Source organism: Piliocolobus tephrosceles, chromosome 18, assembly GCF_002776525.5.
Source record: "Piliocolobus tephrosceles isolate RC106 chromosome 18, ASM277652v3, whole genome shotgun sequence".
Taxonomy (NCBI): Eukaryota; Metazoa; Chordata; class Mammalia; order Primates; family Cercopithecidae; genus Piliocolobus; species Piliocolobus tephrosceles.
In genome coordinates, this window is record NC_045451.1 from 16,508,544 (window position 1) to 16,532,673 (window position 24,130).

Consider the following 24,130-nt stretch of genomic DNA (forward strand, 5'->3'; position numbering starts at 1 on the left):
GCCCAATCTGTGTCAAAAAAAGGGGCTGAGTCAAGTATGGATCCTACCCTCAAGGCATCAACATCTGGACTCTCCAACAGGTCCTGCCTAATTTAACTTGAAAGAAAAATCACAAAAAGGTCATGGTGATTACAACAAAAATCAGGTATTACCTGTAAGTGGAAATGATACCTCCTTTCTCACAAAACTGATGTAAAACTTAAGTAAGGTGTACTGTAAAAAGCGGGGCTGCCCTTGTGTTCAGGGAGCAGGGAACCTAGGTGGAGAAGGCTCACCATACGCAAGAGAAATGGAGTGGTCAGCGCTCTAGATATGAGAATGCAGAACCTATAGGTTCAATAGTATGGGGTGGAGAGCATTCAATTATCTGGCTGAATTAGTACCTTATTGTAAGTTTCAAAAGTGCTTACAGAAATGATCAAAAGGGGAATTGTTTTGTTCTCTCTTCAGTCCTTTACAAAAAAGGGAGGAGGGAGATTATACTCAAGAACTTCAGGATCTTAAAAGTAGACAAAATCTTCCTTTTATCTGGAAAAATTCTCAAAGAACTTAAATCTAGTATGGATTGGGGAAGGGTAGAGATTGGGTAAAATGAAAACCTGTATTTTTGGATAAATATATTTTCAATAGACTTCAAACAACACAATGCTTTCACACAAAATGTTTCATACTGTTGCTTCCAAATAATAGCAATAAAAAATTATATTGCCATTGTAAATAATCATATTTTATTATGAGAGCATTATAACCACATTATCCATAAAAAGCTGAGCAAAAAGAAAAGCTCAGAAAACACATCCTTAAATCTACCACCCTAACACAACCAGGGTTAGCATTCTGTTTTTTTTGTTTTGTTTTTTAGCATTCTGGTTTTTTTTTTCTTATAGCCTTATTCATATATAATTTTAAAAAGTCTTAAAAATCTCAAATGTAGGTGCAATTTCATTACATTTCACTTACTCTTCTATTGCTCTACTGCAACCATTTTCCCCACCTTTATTCCCATCTCCTATGGTCTGAATGTTTGTTCCCCAAATTTTCATCATATACTGAAACTTAATCCCCAATGTGACAGTATTAAGAAGTGGGGCCTTTGGGAGCAGATTAGGTCATAAGGGCTTTGCCCTCATGAATGGGATTGGTGGCCTCATAAAACAGACCCAGTGAGCTTGTTCACTCTTTCCACCAGACAAGCACACGTGGAAGGAACTACCTATGAGAAATGGCGCCTCATCAAACCAAATCTGCTGGCACTCTCATCTTGGACTTCCCAGCCTCTAGAACTGTGAGCAAGAAATTTCTGTTGGTAATAAATTATCCAGTCTAAGGCATGTTGTTATAGCGGCCTGAATGCCCTAACATACTACCACCTTTCATAGCCCCATACTACTTCTAGTAGATGTACAGTAATTTACTTAACCTCAATATTAATATTAGAGAAAACGGTCATCTCTTTTTTTGCTTTGTTTTGGTTTTCTTTTTCTTTTTCAATTATAAATAATGGTTACATCAACAGTCAACCAGAGTTTAAAGAAAAACTGACACCCGATAATACTGGTTAATAATGGGACATGCTACCAACATAGTCAGTACACATCAGCAAAGAAGGACAACAAATGGGGATATATACAATCTACTGAACACTGATGGGACAGGAAATAAAGAGCTAATAAGTGTGAGTAATTTAGGATGCAAGTAGTTGACAGAAACAAATTTGGGGTCAGAAAATGCCTTTGGTCAATGATTAAAGGCACTCTGCAACAATACTGAATTTTATGAAATTGGTAAAAATTTGTTCTACAGATATAAAATAGCTCATTCTCTAAATTATCAAATTATGAAATGAGTTCAGTACGGTAACTAATTACTTATGAAGGCTGTAACACAGACCTTCTTAGAGACGATGTTCCTTCCTGTGCCTCCCCTCTGCCCAGGACTGTCTGCTCCCCAAGGCTCCGTAACAGTCTTTGATTCACAGTCTCTGATTCACTGCAGCCGGTTCTCTTCCATCGAGCTCCACTACCCTGGACTGACCTGCATCCCACTTCCCCTGGAAGGCTCCAGCTGCACCGGAAATTTGCTTTTGGTCTTGCTTCCCTCGATGCACTCCTCCTATGCTGTCAGGATAGTTTCTCAGTGTGGTTTACTCCACCTGCTCACACTCCAGCTTCAGTCTGTCATCCTGCTCCCAGGTGTCCTTCAACCCGACACCAAACTCCTCAGAATGTCCAACAAGGCATCCCCAACTTTGCACACTGGCTTCCTCACACTCCATGTTCCACCCATGCCAGAGTGTCTGCACGTGACATGCTTTCATCTGTCTGTGACTTTACACATGCTTCTCTCTGTGCTTGGAACCCTTTTCTTCATGCTTTTCTTGCTTTTTATCTGGTGCAATATGCCTGATTCCTTTTAAGACTCAACTCAATGCCAACTCTACTACACCCTGTTTCAATTAGGTGTCCCTTGTTATAATTATCTGCTTACTTATTTCTTCCATGAGACTATGACCTCCTAGAGAGCAGGGATTGCTGCTGTTTCTCCTCGGATATCCTAAGCGCAGTGCACTGGAAAGTGTAGATGCTCAACAAATGGTTTCATTAAAAGGATGAACAAATGAACAAATGATTGCCTGGCACGTAACAATTATTTTGTCAATGAATTTATGGAGGACTCTTGTAAGGTGCTTCAGTAATTAAATCTGCTAGGATGGGAACTGAGATACCAGTGCTTAGGTTAAGTTCAGCATAGAATAAATAGCATTGTAATGCAATTTTAATACATTTTAAATATCATTGTTTATTTCTACATAAGAATGCAACCATTTTTTTTTTAACAGCAGATAAGCAAAAACACCCTTTTATACTTCTGCACACAGGAAGGAGGTTTGTTCACAGAAATTATAGAACGTTGAAAAAAAAATTACAGGATGTTAGTATCTGGTGCTGCCCTCCCGGTGTTAACACAGTGAGCAACACACTTAGAAGCACTCTGTCATGTTGTTTTAATAGTCCTCAATATAGGCTGACTGCTGGGGTACTCCACAAACACTTGTTGGCTGAATCATTATAATGGTTACCACTAAGCAAATAGAAAATATTTGAGTGAAACTGGAGAAAAAAAATGATACTTTATATTGTTAATATATATGTACCTCTATGGTTAGTGTACTACAACTTTCTTAAAAATGTATTAAATAGAATGTTAAATCTGGCTAAAACACAACTAAAAGAAAATTATCCTTCCCTCTTTCAGGCCCACTCTAGAATATAGCTAACAAAAATTACTTTGTTATAATCAAACTTCTGGTAAGAATACCCAAAAAATTATGCAACCCTCAGAAAAAGTGAGATAACTCATAGCTGAGAAGGAATTCTTGATTTAGAGGAAAATCATTACAAACACATTTAGATAAGAGCATAAAAACATCATTATATCTTAAAGAAAAAGAAATTCAATTTGATGTACAGTTTAAGTGTAACTATCACAAAAGCTGCATGGGGCCTATCTTTATTATGTTTTCCTCAGAACATTACCACAGAAACAGGCATATCAATGTTCATAGCAATGTATTATATATCATCTGCCAAATAGCTGCCTGTACTGCCTTGAAATGGCAACTTAAGCTACTGGCTCCTAGATTCTGTAACACCCTACTTTCTTCCTTCCTGCAGACTATCCCCAGTCCACCACCTCCACCGTGCTCCCCAATGACACAGTTCCAAAAATGAGGATCCCAATCACAGTCTGGATTTCCTTGCCCTTGCAAGGTAAAAGCTGCTGGTGTATAACATATTTCCCTGCTGACTTCATAAGAAGTAAATAAATGCAAGTATTCATTTAAAAGAACATGTATTAAGGATCTACAAATCGGCAGGCAATAAGCCAACATAAGGGACACACGGAGATGGCAGATACAGTCCCTGCCCTTGAGGAACTCCCAGGATAGTGGGGGAAATAAACAATACACCTTTAGCTGGTATGATCAATCAGGTCATAGCAGCAGAGGGACAGATAACAAGACCCCACAGAGGCCTTTCCAGAGAAGATTTCTGTGCAGAATCAAAGTTAATCAGGCATGTGAGAACAGGTGGACATCTAGGGAGAGCTAATAGCAGGTACAGCAGGAAGGAGACAAGAATAACACTTGTGTGGCATATCAGGAAACTCACTATGAGAGGTTGCTGAGGCTGGAGACTGTTGGGCCCCAGAGCAGAAGATAAGGCTGGACAGGCAGAGGGATCAGACAATGAACTGTGGATCCTATAGATTGTGTCTCATACAGAGGCAGTCTACACTGCCTCCCTTTCTTATGATGCTATAGGAAGCAGAACATTTCAGCTTAATAGTAAAATAAATATACACATATATGTACTATTTCTCAATATACAACTTCTAGTCAAATTCTCTTAAACTACTATACATTCCCAGTGTTATAAAAGGCTAAGTGATCCCTAACGTGGGATGTTCATACAACTAAGTAAGTTTATTAAGTGAATGAGTTGGTCTGAACTCACTTTTTACACCAAACACAGACCTGAGAGTCAAAGTGTAGTACTATTTTTCTACATAAAATCGTATTTATGGCTGTGTGCAGTGGCTCACGTCTGTAATCCCAGCACTTTGGGAGACTGTCGCAGAAGGACTGCTTGAGGCCACGAGTTCGAGATCCACCTGGGTAACATAGCAAGACCATTTCTACATAAATTTTCAGAAATTAGCCAGGCTCCTGTTCACCTGGAGTCTCAGCTACTCACGAAGCTGAGGTGGGAGCTTCCTGTGAGCCAAGAAGTTGAGGCTGCAGTGAGTTATGATTGCACCACTGCACTCCAGCATGGGCAACAGAGCAAGACCCTATAATTTTTTTTAAAAAATCATATTTATATATAATTACTGAGAAATGTGCATTAATGTTCTAACTTCCTCACCTTATAGGGAGCTGCAAAGAAAGACCTTTAATCTCGTATAAAGTATTCCTTTTAAATTTACATACAGTGTCTCTGTGATTTTCTCAACTGCATTTTAGATTCGGGAAGCCTTGAAGAAACCTTGGGAAAAGATTTCTTAAAATTGGCAAGCATTTGAGGTGATAAAAATGACAAGCAGGGTAACAATCCTTAGTATTCTGTTTGCTCAAATACAGAATTTCCTCAAACACTAAAACTAAGTTATCTGCAAATTTTGACTTTAAGAAAATGTATCCTGTATAAACTGAGCAATTTCTTTACATCATCGCTTCTTTTTTTTTCCTCAAAGAGATAAGGTCTTGCCATGTTGCTCAGGCTGGTCTTGAACTCCTGGCCTCAAGCAGTCCTCCAACCTCAGCCACCCAAAGTGTTGGCATTACAGGCATGAGCCACCGTGCCTGGCCCATCATCACTTCTTCAAATTGATTATGTGTGCCCTTGGGGGTACTTAATGGTATATTACAAAGTTACAGGATGCCTGGCACATGCATCTGGGGGCTTCAGTTTTACTCAGATTGAGGAGGGAAAGAGCCATTATTTTTACATTAAAACAAAGAGAAATGATAAAAAGTGGAACGTAAAATGACCATGAATTTTTAGACTGAAAAAGATACTTGAAAAGAAATTTACAGGTGATTCCAGGCGTCTCCCAGATTTCTGGGTGTGTGAGTGTACTTCCCTTTGCCCTCAGGGATCTGAAGAGCACCATAGTAACCACCTCACAGACCACTTCTTCTGAGGACTCTGAGTCATGGTGCTCCTTTCTCCAAAAGCCTCTCTAAAAAGATGCCTTCTAAAATGCATGAGCTCATGAAGGACTAATTGTTCATCTGTATAGATACGTAACTTATTCTGTAAAATGTATGCAATATTTCGTTAGAATGGGCATGGCTCTGAATTTAGAAAGATCTGCTGAAACCAGAGTTAAAAACGAACACACACAAAACTAGTCTGGGTTAACTCATTACACCAATTTTGAAAGAGAGAATATGCAGTGTTAACTTCCTGCTAGTCTGTTCCTGGTGCGGCTGGGTGCAGAGTGGCTTCAATGGCCACTTTCCAGTAGACACTGCTTGCTTCCTCTTTCCTTAGCCCTTGTATCGAGCCTTGTCCCAAACAGGAATTGACATTAGACTCCGCAACGGTTGGAACATTTCCTAAGTAACTATTACTTAACTTGATTCCAGCACCATAATAATGACTGCTCCTGGTTTCAGGTTTCTGGATAAGCATTATGCCAAGCTGATGTTTTTACGTCTATTAGGTCAACTACGCCACCCAACTGAAGTCTAAACTTGGTTCCTGACCTGTCTTCATATCCATTTCCTACTTCCCCAAGAATCAACCCACTTTCCTTCATCCATTCTGACCCAGTCATTTCCCCTTGTTCTTTGTGTCTTTGTGACTAAGCTGATATTCTCTATTTCATTTGACTTTAGAGACAAGAACAACAAACAGGGCTTGCTGCCAGGCAAGCCAAGTCTGGCTACATGGTGACTATGGGATTGTGGTTTTCTCTGTAGCTGCTTGAGAGCTGATCTATATTAAGTTTATTTTTTAAACTTCCTATAGCCATCGTCCTCAAGAGCATAGCATATTAAAACTTCATACTCTCTTTCCAGTTAGGGTAACACAGATTTTAGATATGAGTTCACTCAACTTAGCCAAGCAGTTTATTACTGCATGGAACAAACATGAAAATAATCTTCTAAAGATAATTAAAACATCTAAAAAGATGCATTCTTAGAATCAATAAGCCACAGGAACATGGAAATTTGACAAAGAAGTTGCTGATGTTTAAATCCCAAATTACAAACTTCATTCACCGCATGTATCAACACTCATTTCACCTGCTTAAAATACACTTCAAAAAAGGGTTAGAATACCTGGCTCCAGCCTGGGTGACAGAGACCCTATGTCAAAAAAAGCGGGGCAAGGGTTTAGAATAGGTCACTATTTAGCAGTTACTCAACTAATAGCTTGGTTTTTGTTGCAAAATTACTGTATTACTAATGTGACTGCTATGCAGTTCAGTGGAAGGAGAAACAAGTGCCATATCCATGGCCACCTCTGCTTCTGAGGTTCCTCAGCCATGAGTAGCCTTAGCATGGACTTAGGTCCAGGTCCAGCCAAACCAAGTCTGGCATCTGTGTGACTCAGCTCTTGTTTCCCTTACTAGATGATCGAGAGCTAATCTGTATCCAGAGGGAGGTCTGTCTGTTTTAGAACCAAAAGAGAACACAATCTACTCCAAGCAAAACTGGACTGGTGGTAGGAGAGGAGTCTGGAAGATCAATGCAAAAGGGCTAAACAAAGGTGCGGACACTCGGGCTCACTGGAAAATTCTGAAAAACACATTTTATTTTTCCTACTAATAACTTACATAACCTCCCTATCCAAATACAAAACACCTGTTGATCGCTTTACAGATCTCATTAGATATATCAAAATGAAAAAAAAGCCAGTGTTCCATTTTATCCAAGATTAGATGGTGCAAATAGTCTGTTTAAGGTGTACATGAATAAGGGCCTAATTATTCAGGTGTTTTAAAAACACATTTTAGCATACATCTCAGTATGGAGATTTGTTTGCTCTTTTAAACAGTAATTGTTTTTAAAACTTTGGTCACAAAGCTATGAATAATCACTTTCTTTTAATGTCTGAAAAGATAACAATGTTTGGTGAAACTAGCTAGTTAAATACACCATGATCTTACCTCTTCTGAAATGCCATCTGCTAAGTTTTTAAAATTGCAAGGATCTTAATACCTTTATGAGATGTTTTACAAGTAACATCTACTGCACTTTATTTTCAAGAAACCGTGAGAATGTAATGTAGGGTTATTAACTCAATAATAAAATTTTAATACAGGTTGGAATATCTCATCGTAGAAATGAGATTACTTCATTTACATTAAAATATGCTTTAAGGTACAGTTTGCAATGAAGACTTTCATAGGTATATTTATCATTTAAGACACAACACAATTTTTACAAGAAATTTTCTTTTAGATATTCAAATATACATAAATATTTATATTGCAACTTAAAATATTCTCATATGAACATAAAAATATCAATTCGGAGTTCTGAAATAATATAACTACTATCTTTTTCAAGAATACTATCTGTCCAGGGCTGAAACATGCATATGTTTGTACATAAAGGATACTTGATGTTGCTCAGCTCCCCCAAAAAACCCCAACAAAACTTGTATCTACTGGTAATGGAAGAGCTCAATCTGAAAGAATGGATATTGTTAACATAAGAAAAATGCTAAGGTGTAATAGCTGGGGGGAAAATCAATCAAAGAGCAAAAAATGGAAACCATTTAAAAATATGGGAAGTAAAATTGAAAAGGAGTTGTAAAGCAGGGTACAGAGAGAAGACAACAGGGGAAGGAATTCAACAGCAACAAAGGTACTGATTCTGTAATCCAGGAATCCAAGCAAGAGTCTAGGAGAGGATTAGTTTTCATACAGCAAAATTTGTATTTTGCAAAATCTAGTTAAGATCTAAAAACATTTAAATTTCTTTCTTTTTTTGAGATGGAGTCTCACTCTGTCACCCAGGTTGGAGTGTACTGGTGTGATCTCGGCTCACTGTAGCCTCCCACGCTCAGGTTCAAGTGATTCTCCTGCCTCAGCCTCCCGAGTAGCTGGGACTACAGGAACGTGCCACCACACCCAGCTAATTTTTGTATTTTTAGTAGATACGGTGTTTCACCATGTTGGCCAGGCTGGTATTGAAAGCCTGACCTCAGGTGATCCGCCTGCCTCGGTCTCCCAAAGTGCTGGGATTATTGGTGCAAGCTGCCATGCTTGGCCTAAATTTCTATTTACATTTTATTTATTTATTTTTTTGAGACGGAGTTTTGCTCTTGTTGCCCAGGCTGGAGTGCAGTGGTGCAATCTCAGCTCATTGCAACCTCTGCCTCCCGGGTTCAACTGATTCTCCTGCCTCAGTAGTAGCTGGGATTACAGGTGTCCGGCTTATTTTTGTATTTTTAGTAGAGACGGGGTTTCACCATGTTGGCCAGGCTGGTCTCGAACTCCTGACCTCATGATCCACCTGCCTCAGCCTCGCAAAGTGCTGGGATTATAGGCGTAAGCCACTAAGCCCGGCCTCTATTTATATTTTAAACCAGATATTTAAACAAACAAAAAACCCCAGAACAAGAATCTAAATCTACATTTACGAGTTTATAACATTAAAAGACATGTACAGACACTAAGACGAGCAAATAGGAGGTTTAATTTTGAGACTCTCACTTTCTCTTGTGCTGGAATTTCACCTGCACCACACAGAGACCAGTTTAACTACCTCTGGTAAAAGATGGCACCGCACAGCCATTATGTCAAGTAATGGGCAGCTGAGGAACCCCTGGAAGGTCTAGCTGACAACATCTTTCCTGTGCTGAAGGCAAATAAACAATTTGCCTAAGTAATAAATTTCTTCAATTTTGTTGAGCTTCAGCCAAAATAGTTGCTCTATATAATCAACATTACAGATGAACCACATTGAGGGCATGTGTTGATTAATAATGGCTAACACTTAGGAAGTTCTTCCTATGTGACACTCCTATTTCAAATGCTTTACATGTATTATTTCATTTCATCTTCACAACAATACTATAAAGAAAGTACCAATTCTCTTCTTTATTTAACATATGAGGAAAGAGAGCAGTGAATTTTCAGCTGGGATCCAACTGGAGGTCTATCTCCCTTCAGAGCACTGTTTTTCCTCAATGTGAAAGTTACTACACAGAAAGTAAAAATTCTGGACATTTTTTTTGTTGTTGTTTGTTTTTTGAGATGGAGTCTCGCTCTGTTGCCCAGGCTGGAGCGCAGTGGTGTGATCTCGGCTCACTGCAGGCTCCGCCTCCTGGGTTCATGCCATTCTCCTGCCTCAGTCTCCTGAGTAGCTGGGACTACAGGTGCGAGTCACCAAACCTGGGTAATTTTTTATATTTTTAGTAGAGACGGGTTAGCCAGGATGGTCTCAATCTCCTGACCTCGTGATTCGCCCGCCTCGGCCTCCCAAAATGCTGGGATTACTGGTGTGAGCCAGCGCGCTGGGCCAGATTCTGGAAATTCATAACAAACATCTTAAAATACCACTGTGATATATGAGATAGTGTTCTTAAAGCCCAAGGTAAAACATTTCATGGCTTAAAGCACACATACACATGCATGCACACACACAAACACACACACACACACACACACAATAGCTTGTACACATCTCAACCATATAAATGTGTAAAAACTGTTGGGATAAAAAGTTATGCAAGCCGGCAGGGCATGGTGGTTCACGCTTGTGATCCCAGCACTTTGGGAGGCTGAGGCGGGTGGATCATCTGAGGTCAGGAGTTCGAGACCAGCCTGGCCAACATGGTGAAACTCTGTCTCTACAAAAAAATACAAAAATTAGCTGGGCATGGTGGCGGGCGCCTGTAATCCCAGCTACTCGGAAGGCTGTGGCGAGAGAATCACTTGAACCCGGAAAACAGAGGTTGCAGTGAGCCAATATTGCACCATTGCACTCCAGCCTAGGCAAAAAGGGTGAAACCCCATCTCAAAAAAAAGAAAAAAAAAAGTTATGCAAGCCATTTAAAATGTCTTCAAATATCTATTCGCTTTCTTAATCTGAAACACAAGGTTTATATCAGCAAGTGCCTGGAAAGTGAAGAATGGCTAAATTGGACTACTCTTGTTCCCTGTTAGGAGATTAGAATATGCTCCAAGTCTGTAACCACCAAATTATTTTTCATTAAGCATAAAATCGATAACTAGAAATGCTAAGATATAAATGAAAAACTACATTGTATATAAAGAACTTTTTACTTTTGTACCATTTCCCTGCCAAAAAAGAAACAAAATAGGAACACATGGTTGTTACATGGCTTTCATTCTAGTGAACTGGTTTCTTCCCATGAGACTACCTCAACTCAGCAGTCAGGACTTGCAGACTACCTCTGCTACCAATCTGCTGTCTTAATTTACATAGATCTCTTCACTTTTCAGCACCTCAGTGTCCTTACCTATCAAATGACAATAATATCTGATCTGCCAATTTCATTCAGTTGAAATCAATGTTTGGTGACAGCAATGATGCTTTGTCTATATAGGGAATTACCACTAGTGGGCTACTATGGTGGGGTGTGCTATTTAACTAGGTGAGTTGGTGGGGAGGGATGTGTAGTGGTACTGTTAACTTTTTCAAACTGCGGTTATACCAGCCTCATCCTTTGAGTCTCGTAACCACCCTGGAAATGACTGCAACAACTATTAACAGATAAAGAAGTACAGGGTGGCTATGTGGGTAGCCTCATATCATACTGTAAGTTAGGGACTCAGCCTAGAAATCCAATTGTCCCAAAACGTGCTCCAGTGTTTTGCTTTGTTTTTTTAACTCTGCTAACTCAACAGTGTAGCCCATTGGTTAGAAAGGAGGAAGTAAGGGCTAATGGGGGCCTCCATTCTGAATAAATCCAACAAAGATGCAAACGTCCTGAGTTGATGAATTAGCAAGTCAACTCTCTTTGCCTACCTGAAAGCCAGAGTTTATGAAATGAAACCATATACCTTGATCTCTGGGAGCTGCATAACTTCGGGAAAGACCTCGATGCAGTTGGAGTGAGCAATCACGGTGTGCACGCGCCTGCAATTCATGATTGTTGTTGGGATGGCTTTCAGCTTATTCCCACTGAGATCAATTTCTTCAAGCTCCTCTAGTTTCGCCATTTTACTAAAAAAAGAGAAAATAAAGCAATTTAAAAGAAAATAGTATATGATGAGAATCAAAGGATGAATTAAATTGCTATGACTTTAAGGATTCATTTGTAACAGTTATTTCTACAAACAAGACCATTTTTTCACTATCATTTTGGAGTACTGAAATATTTTAACACCTCCTTTCCCACTACAGAACAAAAACTATTCAACTCTTCAAATTGTCAACAAGAAGGAAAATGGGTGCCCTTTTCCTTCTAAAAGTCTGTGTGGAAATTAAGTTACCCTGGCAATAATCACGTTACTGTATAGCTTGGTCTGAACACTAATGAAAACACTATTGAAATGGGTCAAAAGCCAGCATTAATCCAATATAACTGCCTTAAAAGAGCTCAGAGAGTATGACTTCTTTGTAGTGGCACTGAAAACTCAAGGTGGAGGTAGAGAACAGGTCTATAGTTCATATTAAGATAAGCTTTTTCTTCAACCTCCACTCCCCCAATTCCTCTGACATCACTGATGAATACAAAGTGGTGGTAAGGAGCAAGGGGGTGTTAAAAGCCCATTTGGATCACCTCTTTGACTTCTGGCAGAGCGCAAATTCACACCAGGGCCAAAAGACATTTCTCTCAATTGTTGCTAAACATCTACCAAGAAGGAATCTCTCCAACCTTATCTTAATAATATGTTCTAATGTAATTAATTTAATACTTCCATTTAAGAATGTCTTTTATTGTTCAATCTTCCACATCTATAATCTTCATCAATAATTACAATAACTAAAGAAAAATTCCAGAATCAGGGTTTCTTGCATTCTTTATAAATTTGAAAGAAAAAACAACACCTCCACCTCTGCAATCACTGTAATAGTATCTGGCACTTTGTTGACCCTCTTTCCACTCCAAGAAGCACAGGATTCCCCATTAGTGTCACTCAGACTCATAAGCTGAATAATAGTTTACATTTTTTGGTATCATTTCTACCTGTTATAGTTTCATTTGTCACAATACACTTTTAAACAATTTAACAAAAAAACACTGTATTATTTTTCTGTCATATTTAAAATATAAAGATTATCTTGTTTATCTTGAAAATAAATATATGCCTAAAATACAGTAAAAACTAAGTTTTTATCTTATGAAGTCAGACTTTTTAATATCATATACATCCAGTGTGGCATCAGAATATACTACAAACAATATGTACACAGACTACGAAGTAATTCATCTATGATAGCCTGAATTTCTAAGAATATTATTTAAATATGCTGTCATATTTTGAAAGAAATATAGTGATATAGTTTGGATTATTTGTCCCCTCCAAATCTCATGTTGAAATGCGATTCCCAGGCCGGGCGCGGTGGCTCACTCCTGTAATCCCAGCACTTTGGGAGGCCGAGGCGGGCGGATCACGAGGTCAGGAGATCGAGACTATCCTGGCTAACACGGTGAAACCCCGTCTCTACTAAAAAATACAAAAAACTAGCCAGGCGAGGTGGCGGGCGCCTGTAGTCCCAGCTACTCAGAAGGCTGAGGCAGGAGAATGGCGTGAACCCGGGAGGCGGAGCTTGCAATGAGCCGAGATCACGCCACTGCACTCCAGCCTGGGGGACAGAGCGAGACTCTGTCTCAAAAAAAAAAAAAAAAAAAAAGAAAAAAGAAAAAAGAAATGTGATTCCCAATGTTAGAGGTGGGGCCCAGAAGGGGGTGTTCAGGTCATGGGAGCAGACACCACATGAATGGTTTGATGCCCTTCCCATGGTAATAAGTGAATTCACATGCTGTGCATTCACATAAGACCCTGGCATCTCCTTTGCCCCCTCTCTCCCTATGTGACACAATGGCTCCCCTTCACCTTCTGCCATGATTGTAAGCTTCCGGAAGACTCACCAGAAGCAGATGCCAGTCCTGTGCCTTGAAACTAATGGGTAATGGTGCACGAAAAAGAATTAAAAGCACAGAAAACAGGCCCCCAGAAGAAAAAGTTAAAGAATTTTCCAACTCGCAACATAAAAAGAAGGTGGCAAAAGATGTGAAGACAAAATGACTAGACGGTGGTCACGTTCTTTAACTCAGCAACCATTTAAGTGTGGGCCTTGTGTGAAATGTGAGGCTGAGGGAGACAGCAAGGTCACAGACCCAGCTCTTAAGGTGCTCTGGTTTGCAGGGGAGCTACTGAGCCACATCACAACCACAGGGAGACAGAATTCATTCCTAGATGGATTTTTTACAAGGTGTGTTAAAAGTTTCTCTGCACTTAGGGTGGGTGATTACACCTGGCATGGGTCACTGGGGGTATATCCTCAGAATTAGAGCTGATGACCCTTTCCTCTGCAGGGTTTAGACATTCATCATCTGAAAGAAGACAATGAGGCCTTTCAGATAGGTTGCTGTTATGTGATTATCATGGTTTTTTCCAAAAATATCATTTCCCCATTCCATAGTGAAGTAAAAGTAGATGGAAGTCAGCATAAAATATTTTAATCATTAATGTCAAACGAGGAAGAAAGTAAGTATTTCATTACACCAAAAACGGAGCAATACTTTAAGTTAACATATACATGGGCCTTCCTTCTTAGCAAGGGCTTGAATAGAGTGGTAGCCCTGAAGGCAGCAGAGGGAGGCTATGATAGTGTTTTGGTCTGGCCCCAGTGCTGAGTTACAGTTACCAAGCAAAATACCAGAAGGGTTAGTGTTTGCTTCTTAGATGTGTGGGTGTGTGTTCCAAGCCCTAACTTGTTAGATGGATAAAAGCCAATGAAATGGAAACAGGGTAAATCCTCATGGCAGGCTCAGCGCGTAGATTCACTTGAGGCGAGATATAATGTCACCGCTCCCCAAAAATTAGAAATTGAAGTAAAAACAAATTAAAAATGGACTCTTTTGAGCCATAATTTGCAATGTTACAGTTTCTATGGTAGTAGAGTCTACCACTGCTCTGTACATAAGTATGAATATAAAAGTTGGTAGATAATGAAGGATTTTCAGGTTCCTGGTTTACATTCTAATTCCCACATACTCTATTAGGTTAATGTTTTGGAAACTTTATTATTTACTTTATTTTTTAACAGATAGGGTGTCACTATGTTGCCCAGGCTAGTCTCGAATTCTTGAGCTCAAGTGACCCTCCCACCTCAGCCTCCTGAGTAGCTGGGACTACAGGCACGCACCGCCACACCTGGCTCTAGGATAATGGTTTTTTAAAAAATTATTCTGACTGGTTAAAAAGAAGTAAAAGAAAAAACATACCTGCTAAACAACACATTTTATTTCAAAATCTTAAGAACATTCTTGTGATTAAGTCTTTGGACACATATGAGGAAAACCAATCTACTTCTCTTCAGGGAAATGTCATCACAGCTTATATAAAGAAAACTGTGAATGGAGCAGGAACAAGGAAACAAACTTGATATCACCTGGGAAATAAATATTTCAGCTTTCATCTTTCTATGAATACACTTTGAGAAATGCAACTCAGAACACAGCTTTACGATTCTCCTTTACCTTGCTGGAAAACTCTGAAGTCGGTTATAGGCCATGTGAAGGATCTTCAAATGGGGGTGTCCCGTTAACAAGGGCACACATTTATCTGTGAGGCTGTTATTTGTCAAATACAACTCTTGTAAGATACTGTTTGTCTCTTCAGAAAGCGTGGCTGGAGGAAGGCTTTCCAGTTTGTTCGCAGATGCGTTCAGGAATCTCAGGCTACAATGACAAAATGTAACGAAACGCCATTGAAAAGTCACAAAACCCCTCAAGAAACCTAGAAGCTTTGATACCAGGCATATTAGAAGCTGGGATTAGAAACATGAATTGAAAAGACAAGCCCTGGCTTCAACGAGTTCAATTAGCAAATATTTGTATCTGTGATCCATTAACTATGATGAACACAATAGCTATCTATATGTATTAAATACAGAGATACAACCAAGTTTTATGAAAGCACAAAGTTAAGAGGAAGGCAATTATTTCTATAGTTGGCGGGCAGTGGAAGAGAAAGTGATATGGTAAAGTTAATATTCTGACTTAAGGAAGAGAAAAACAATTTCCTATTTTGTAATCAAAAGTTCTTGCTAAAGCAGGAGGATGCCAGGAGTTTGAGACCAGCCTGGGCAACAAAGTAAGATCCTGCCTCTATAAAAATTAGGTGAATAAATAAATAATAAATGGTTCTTATAGTAATAAAACAGGTATTAGATCACAATACAACTAAATCACATAGTGACTTGAGTCCTCTTCAGTATAAGGTCCAATGCACATTTTACTGACTTTCACAAGTGCAGGAGATAATTTGCTCTGTCTTAAAACAACATAATACGATGTAGCAATGAGAATAAAGAACTAAAACAGTATGTATCAACAGGATGAATCTCACAAATACATAATGACCAAAAGAAGCCAGATAAAAGAGGAGACCCACTATACGATCCCATAACTACATAAAGTTCAAAGTTAGGCAAAATTACTCTGTAGTAACAGAAGTCAGGATGGCAGTAACTCTTAGGTGGGGAGGGAAAGGAGGCAGTATCCAGGAGAGGGCGTGTAACGTTTCAAATATTGTAATGTTCTTAGGAAGGGAGGGAAAGGAGGCAGTATCCAGGAGAGGGCGTGTAACCTTTGGAATATTGTAATGTTCTGTTTCTTAGTCCAGGTGCTGGTTACACAAGTGTGTTCACTTTGAGATGATGCATCAAGTGCTACATTCATGATCTGGCCACTTTTCTGTATTTATATTGTACTTAAATTTTACAATAAAACAAACAATATACGTGCTGCCACAGTTTCCAGATGCTAGAGTGAAAAGTGGATAAAACATAAAGAATGGTTTTATAACTAAGATAACTAAAATTGTCAAAAACAATAAATAAAAAATCTTTCATGGTGATTGTGCAATGTAGTTAAACGCACAATGCAAAGCTGGGGAATGGCAACAAATCCTTGCTGTGATCAGGTTCCAAATCACTCCAAAGGGATGGACTGTGTCACACTCAGGAGTCAGAGATGACCCTCCTGATTCATGACGAATGTCCAACTGTGCAGCTGCAGCAGGTGGGAAAGAGACAGTGCTCAGTACATAGGACTTGCCTACAAGAGTTAGAAGGGTCAAATCTCCCATGCCTCTCCCTGGCCCCCAGATCAACCCTGTTGATGAGCCACACTATTCCCTCACTTCAATCACTTTGGTTTGAAACTTTCACCATTCAATTCAGGACTATTCTGCCATCTGTTAAAAAAAAAAAGAAGAAGAAAATCATCCTTAAAAATAATACAAAATACCAGGCACAGTTATTTTTAATCTTGGATATGAAAAAAAAGGCTATTAGGAGTCCTCACCAGGACTGTCACTCCAAGCTCTCAGTCTACTAATTTAAAACTCTTCAATCTCATACAACCCCTTCAACACACAAACACCAACTCCATTACTTATCTGAGGAAAAGCAGCTTCCCCAAAATAGAACATTTTCCATTAAAGAAACACGTATTCCGTTGACATTAAAAAAAAAAAAAAAAAAAAAGGAAGTTAGAGAAGGGCTGTCCAGACCATAAATAGTCATGGGAAATTATAGTCGTGTGTGCTACAGAGAAGGAAATAAAGGTCACTCTTGCAGTTTCTGAAATGGTTTTGAACTAGGAAGGAAACAAGTTTCAGCACCATAGTTGTTTACCATTGCTGTTTAGAGTATTTTTATAAGTCTGTTTCTTTAGATCCCATTTAGATCACCTAATTTCCTGTTAAGAATTTCTTTAGTGTAGCATTAGAATAAATTACAATGTAAGAAACAAATTTTATTGCCCTAAAATATCATGGACAAGTGTTGGCTGGGAAACTATATAAAATAATTTCATTAAAATAGAATTCTCAGCTGGGCGCAGTGGCTCACACCTGTAATCCCAGCACTTTGGGCAGCTGAGGTGGGTGGATCACCTGAGGTCAGGAGTTCGAGACCAGCCTGGCCAATATGGTGAAACCCCCCATTCTCTACTAAAAATACAAATATTAGCTGGGTCTGGTGGCAGGTACCTGTAATCCCAGCTACTCAGGAGGGTGAGGCAGGAGAATCACTTGAACCCAGGAGGCAGAGGTTGCAATGAGCCAAGACTGTGTATTGCACTCTAGCCTGAGCAACAAGAGCAAAACTCTGGCTCAAACAAAAAAAAAAAGAAAAAGAAAGAAAAAAGACAAAAATAGAATTCTCTAGGAAATATGTAGTTACACACACACATATATACACACACACGAGACAGATAAAACAAAGTGAATTCATGTTTGCATATTTTTCAGGCCAGAAAAAGAGGGAATGTTTTAAAAACAGACAAGTGAATACTCATCTAGAAAGCTGCCAAGCAACTTAAAAAACCCCTCATGGCATCTGAATAAAGAGAAGAAAGTGATTTCCTCAAAGATTTATCCTCTCATCTTTTTGAAATTTGTCTGTAATTAAGGAACTATATACCTTTTATGCAAAATTAAGGGGGAAACTGCCAGCATCATCCACCTCCAAGAAATGAAACTAGTTAGCTGAAACCACATGAAGTGGTTCCAAAGGACATCATCTGAACTGCATAAAGTCTGACTTAATCACCTTGTTGGTTAATAGCCAAAGGACAAACAACTGGACTAAAAATATTTTTTATTATCATAGTATCAGGAAAATTAAATTCAATACCCATTCACTTAAGCCATTCTTCCTAAAACCTCACAACGTTTCAGCAGGAGACAACTTAAATTGCTTTAATAGTCTACATTTCATCCTTCCACCAGAATGAACGAATACTTTAGCAAAGTTTCTCCAGGATGGATAACAATTTTAGTAAATAAATAGGCTCCTGAACCTCACTCTCTGCTTTCAACCTTGCAAAAAAGCTAAATTGTTAAAGGGCTGAGTCAGGTCTCAACTCACTATGATATGATAACTATCCTCAAGCTTCTTCCTTACAGAATTTTGTAATAACTATACTATAAAAAGATGGTTTAATGTGCCAACAGCTGTTTCATGCTTCATCCATATAACATTTTTACTATGCAATCCTCTTCTAATTAGAGAAAAAGCAGTAACATATCACCATTTTCTTTTCATTTGTAAGGTACTCTGTAGATATCATAGATCTTTCCTTCATTTTCTTCTTCTTCTTTTTTTTTTTTCTTTTTTGACAGAGTTTTGCTCTGTTGCCCAGGCTGGAGTGCAGTGGCATTTGGCTCACAGCAACCTCTGCCTACTGGGTTCAAGCAATTCTCTCACCTTAGCCTCCTGAGTAGCTGGGATTACAGGCATGCATCACCATGCCCAGCTAATTTTTGTATTTTTAGTAGAGAGAGGGTTTCACCATGTTGGCCAGGCTGGTCTCGAACTCCTGACTTCAAGTGATCCACCTGCCTTGGCCTCCCAAAGTGCTGGGATTACAGGTGTGAGCCACTGTACCCGGTCACTATTTTCTATCTCATTTGATTTTTCCATCATCCCAGAAATATACCCTCTCATATTTCATGAAAGACAGAAATCAAAGTGGAGAAAGTCACATTATTTGGCAATGGCTCAATAGTGTAACTAGTGGCAGATACAGAAATAAAACTCGGATTTCATCAATCTCAAGTCCACAGTTTTCTATCATGTCTCCAAAATTCAAATGTTGAAAAAATAAGTATAAAAACATTTTTGTGGAGACTTTTTTTTTTTTGAGATGGAGTCTCGCTCGCCTAGGCAGGAGTACAGCGACGAGATCTTGGCTCACTGCAAGCTCCGCCTTCTGGGTTCACACCATTCTCCTGCCTCAGCCTTCAGAGTAGCTGGGACTACAGGCCCCCGCCCACCATGCCCGGCTAATTTTTTGTATTTTTAGTAGAGACGGGGTTTCACCGTGTTAGCCAGGATGGTCATAGGTCCTTTTTTTCTAAAAGAGCTGGAGGGTCAAGTTGGGCACCTGCATGTAATGTGAAGACCATGTGTGCACAGCATTTCAAACTCAATTCTTATAACAAGTTAGTAAATAGCACAGTACTCAAGAACTTCTCTCAGCATAAAGTTCAAAAGCTGCAGAGAAAAGACACACAGATATGGCTCCTGCCCTAAAGTGTTTGGAAAGTCACCCGCAACAGCAGTGAGACAAATCCATTTCCTGCTTCTTGAGCAATTGCTCTGCTCTCCTTGGCACATTCTGTCCATTTGACTCATCTATATTTTTTTGTTTTGTTTGCTTTTTAGTAATTTCCAACACACCCTTAAATTTTACAGTCAAATTCTCTCTTTGAAACAGGGCACAGGATTTGGTACCATAACAGATTTACCTATTTGTAGACACACCAGGTATCGTTAAATGATTTTTCTGGAAATCTGTAACGGGACTTATACACTATTAAAAATCCATATGGTCACAACTGTCTAACCCCAGCAAAACTCTTACTTTCAAGCAACCCTCTGATTTCTGTCTCCAAAGCATTCCAGAAGTGTAAACATTCTAAGTTTCTTATTATTGCTTGTTTTTACAACAAAGTACTTTTGACAGTTTCATCTATCTACACAAGGCTGACACTTCACGTTGTATTTCATTATCAGGCCTCCTCAGTCTCCTCCAATCAGTCTTATTATCTTAAATGACCTTGATGTTTTTGAAGTGTACTCGACAAATATTTTGTAAAATGTCTCTCAATTAGGTTTCACGTTTCATCATTAGAGTAAGGTCATGCATTTTTGGCAAAAATATCACAAAGGTTGTGCCCTTCTCAGGGCGTCACATCAGGATGTATGTGACGCCAATGTCTTATTACTGGAGACATTAACTTTGATTACTTGGTTAAGGTGGTGTCTGCCAAGCATCTCCACTGCAAAGTTATACTTTTTTCTTTTGTAATTAAACGTGTGGAGAGATCATTTGAGACTATGAAACTCTTCTGTTTCTCATACTTTTGCCCATTAATTTAGCATTTGTGCTTGCGACAATCATTTCTGTGTGTTTGCCAAATGATTTTTCTATTTTCATGATTCCCTCTACTTACAGTTTGTTAAATGGAATTATCCTACAAGAGCTTTCCCAATTTATTCACCCAATTACTTGTTTTACTTCAGTATGGTCATATATTTATTTATTTTATTCTGCTGGATAGAATTCATTACTATCATTGCGTACTTTTTGCTCACATTACGTGGCCACTGGGAGCTCCTTTAAGTTGCCTCATGCATCCTTTGACATGCTCCCATCATTTTGTGAGCATTTCTTTACTTTTGGGCTCATCTTGTGTTCAGCCTGCTCTAACCCTACACTCAATCTTGTTTCCAAGGACACCTTATTCCTTTTGTTGAAGAATGATACTTAAAAAGCAGTCTTTTTATTTTATTTTATTTTATTTTTTTTTTTTTTGTGAGATGAAGTCTCGCTCTGTTGCCCAAGCTAGAGTACAATGGCCTGATCTCGGCTCATTGCAACCTGGGTTCAAGTGATTCTCCTGTCTCATCCTCCCAAGTAGCTGAGATTACAGGCATGCACCACCAGCCTGGCTAATTTTTGTATTTTTAGTGGAGATGGGGTTTTGCCATGTTGGCCAGGCTGGTTTCAAACTCCTGACCTCAGGTGATCTGCCCACCTCGGCCTCCAAAAGTGCTGGGATTACAGGCAGGAGCCATGGAGTAACCAAGGTCTTGATGTTAGATATACTTCCTGGTACTGGGGTGTCACTACTTCTAGGCCTTCTTCTCAGCAGAAAGAACTAAAACATACATGTTTAGCTGTCTGGTAAGGTTTGTCTCTCCCTTGTATTAACAGTTTCACTTTTTCATTGTTTTCCTGGCTATTCTTAGATGATTCTTTTAACCATATGAATAGTAGCATCAATTTGTCTAACGTGATTATAAAAGCATTTTGGTATTTACATGACGATTGTGTTAAATTTGCAAAGTAATCTACAAAAAACTGATATCCTAATAATATTAAGTCATCCTATCCAAGAACAAGGAATATTGTTCCATTTGTTCAAATTTGCAAATTTCAGAAGTGTTTTAACGTTTTATTCATACAGTTTTTGCACATTTCTTGTTTATTCCTAAGTATTTAATCTTCTTTGATGCTATTTTAAATGGGATTTTCACTACCAATACAATATGTCTTCCAATGGTTGTGTTTGTGTATACAAAGGCTTTTGATTTCTGCATATTAACTTTATATCCTGCTACTTTAATGAAATGTTTTGTTGTCTGAATTCATTTATCGGTGACTCTCTAGGGTTTTCCAAGTATACTATCATGTTAACTGCAATAGAGATAGTTTATCTCTTCTTTACCAATGCTCATGCCTCTAATTGATCTTTTCTTGTCTAATTACCTGGCTAATATATCTAATATAACATTGAATAAGAGTGAAAATCATGGGCATTCTTCTCCTGTTACTGATCTCAGTAGAAATACCACTGGGGTTTCCCCATTAAGAAATTGGCTTTAGGACTAAGTGTGTGTGTATATAATGTTAAGGAAGTAGCCCTCCATACCTGAGGTACTATTGTCCTTATTTTTTTATTAACAGCTTTATTGAGATATAATTCATAATTCACGAATGGCTACATGTTGTTTGTCCACACATCAGCTGAGGAACATCTGGGTTGTTTTCATTTTGGGGGTGAGTTAAGTTCAAGTACATGTATATTTTATTTTAGATTGAGAAGGTACATGTGCAGGTTTGTTAAATGGGTAAATTGTGTAATGCTGGCATTTAGGCATCACCCAAATATTTGGGTACCACCAAATAGTACCCAATAGATAGTTTTTCAAACCTTATATCCCATACCCCTTTCAGAGTCCTCAGTGTCTCCTGTTTCTGGCTTTATGGCCATGTGTATAAACTGTTTAGCTCCCATGTACTAAGAAAGAATGTGTAGTATTTTTCTGTTTCTGTATTAATTCACTGAGGATAACAGTCTCCAGCTGCATCCATGTTGCTGCAAAGGACATAATTTTGTTCTTTCTTATGGCTGTGTAGTATTCCATGGTATATATGTGCCATATTTTCTTTATCCAACTCACCACCAAGGGGTACATAGGTTGATTCCATGACTTTGCTATTGTGAATAGTGTTGCAATAAACATATGAGTGCAGGGAAGGTGTCTTTTTGACAAATGATTTCTTTTCCTTTGGGTAAATATTCAGTAGTGGGATTGCTGGGTGGAATGGTATTTCTATTTTTAGTTCTTTGAGAAATCTTCATACTGTTTTCCATAGGGGTTGAACTAATTTACATTACTACCAACAATGTATGAGTGTTCTCTTTTCTCCATATCCTTGATGACATGTGTTATATTTTGACTTAATAGTCATTCTGACTGGTGTGAGATGGTATCTCATTGTGGCTGTAACTTGCATTTCTCTGATGATTAGTGATGCTGAGCATTTTTTCACATTTGCTGGCAGCCAGAAGTGTCTATTCATGTCCTTTGCTCACTTTTTAATGGGGTTGTTTCTTGAGTTTCTTATAGATATTTGTCCTTTGTCAGTTGCACATAGTTTGCAAATATTTTCCCCCATTCTGTAGATTGTCTGTTCACTCTGTTGTTTCTTTTGCTGTGCAGAAGCTCTTTAGTTTAATTAAGTCCCATTTGCCAATATTTGTTTTTGTTGCATTTGCCTTCGAGGTCTTAGTCATAAATTCTTTGCCCAGGCCAATGTCCAGAGGAGTTTTTCTTCTATGATTTGCATCCTTTGAGGTATTATATTTAAGTTTTAATCCATCTTAATTTTTGTATAAGGTGGGAGGTAGGGGTCCAGTTTCATTCTTCTGCATATGGCTAGCCAGTTTTCTCAGCACTATTTATTGAATAGGGTGTCCTTTCCTCATTGTTTATTTTTGTTGACTTTGTCAAAAGATCTGTTAGTTGTAGGTGTATGGCTTTATTCCCAGGTTCTCTATTTTGTTCCTTTGATCTATGTGTCTGTTTTTGTAACAGTTTGATGCTGTTTTCATTACCTACAATGTTTGCAGTATATTACCTTGAAGTCAGGTAACGTGATGCCTAAGACTTTGTTCTTTTGGCTTAGGATTGTTTTGGCTATTTGGTTCTTTTGTGTTTCCACATGAATTTTATAACTTTTTTTCTAATTTCATGAAAAATGACACAGGTAATTTGATAGGAATTACACTGAATCTGTAGATTGTTTGGGCAGTATAGCCATTTAAATGATACTGATTCTTCCAATCCACGAGCATGGGATGTTTTTCTACTTGTTTGTGTCATCTCTGATTTCTTTCATCAGTGTCTTATAGTTCTCCTTCTAGAGATCTTTCACCTCCTCAGATAAATGTATTCCTCGGTATTTTATTTATTTTGCTATTGTAAATGGGATTGTATTCTTGATTTGGTTCGCAGCTTGAACGTTACTGGTATATAGGAATGCTACTGATTTCAGATGCTGATTCTGAATCCTGAAATTTTACTGAAGTTGTTTATCAAGTC

General features: G+C 38.6%; 1 protein-coding gene across 1 annotated transcript in view; it reads right to left on the bottom strand.

Annotated features, from left to right (window-relative positions):
- The window catches only part of PHLPP1 (PH domain and leucine rich repeat protein phosphatase 1), a 265,241-nt gene that overhangs the window by 22,754 nt on the left and 218,357 nt on the right, over positions 1–24,130 (bottom strand). The window contains exons 11-12 of the mRNA XM_023195183.2: positions 15,204–15,404; positions 11,554–11,716 (exon numbers count right to left, since the gene is read on the bottom strand). Coding sequence (XP_023050951.1) covers positions 11,554–11,716; positions 15,204–15,404 — 364 coding nt within the window. The remainder of the gene's footprint in view (positions 1–11,553; positions 11,717–15,203; positions 15,405–24,130) is intronic.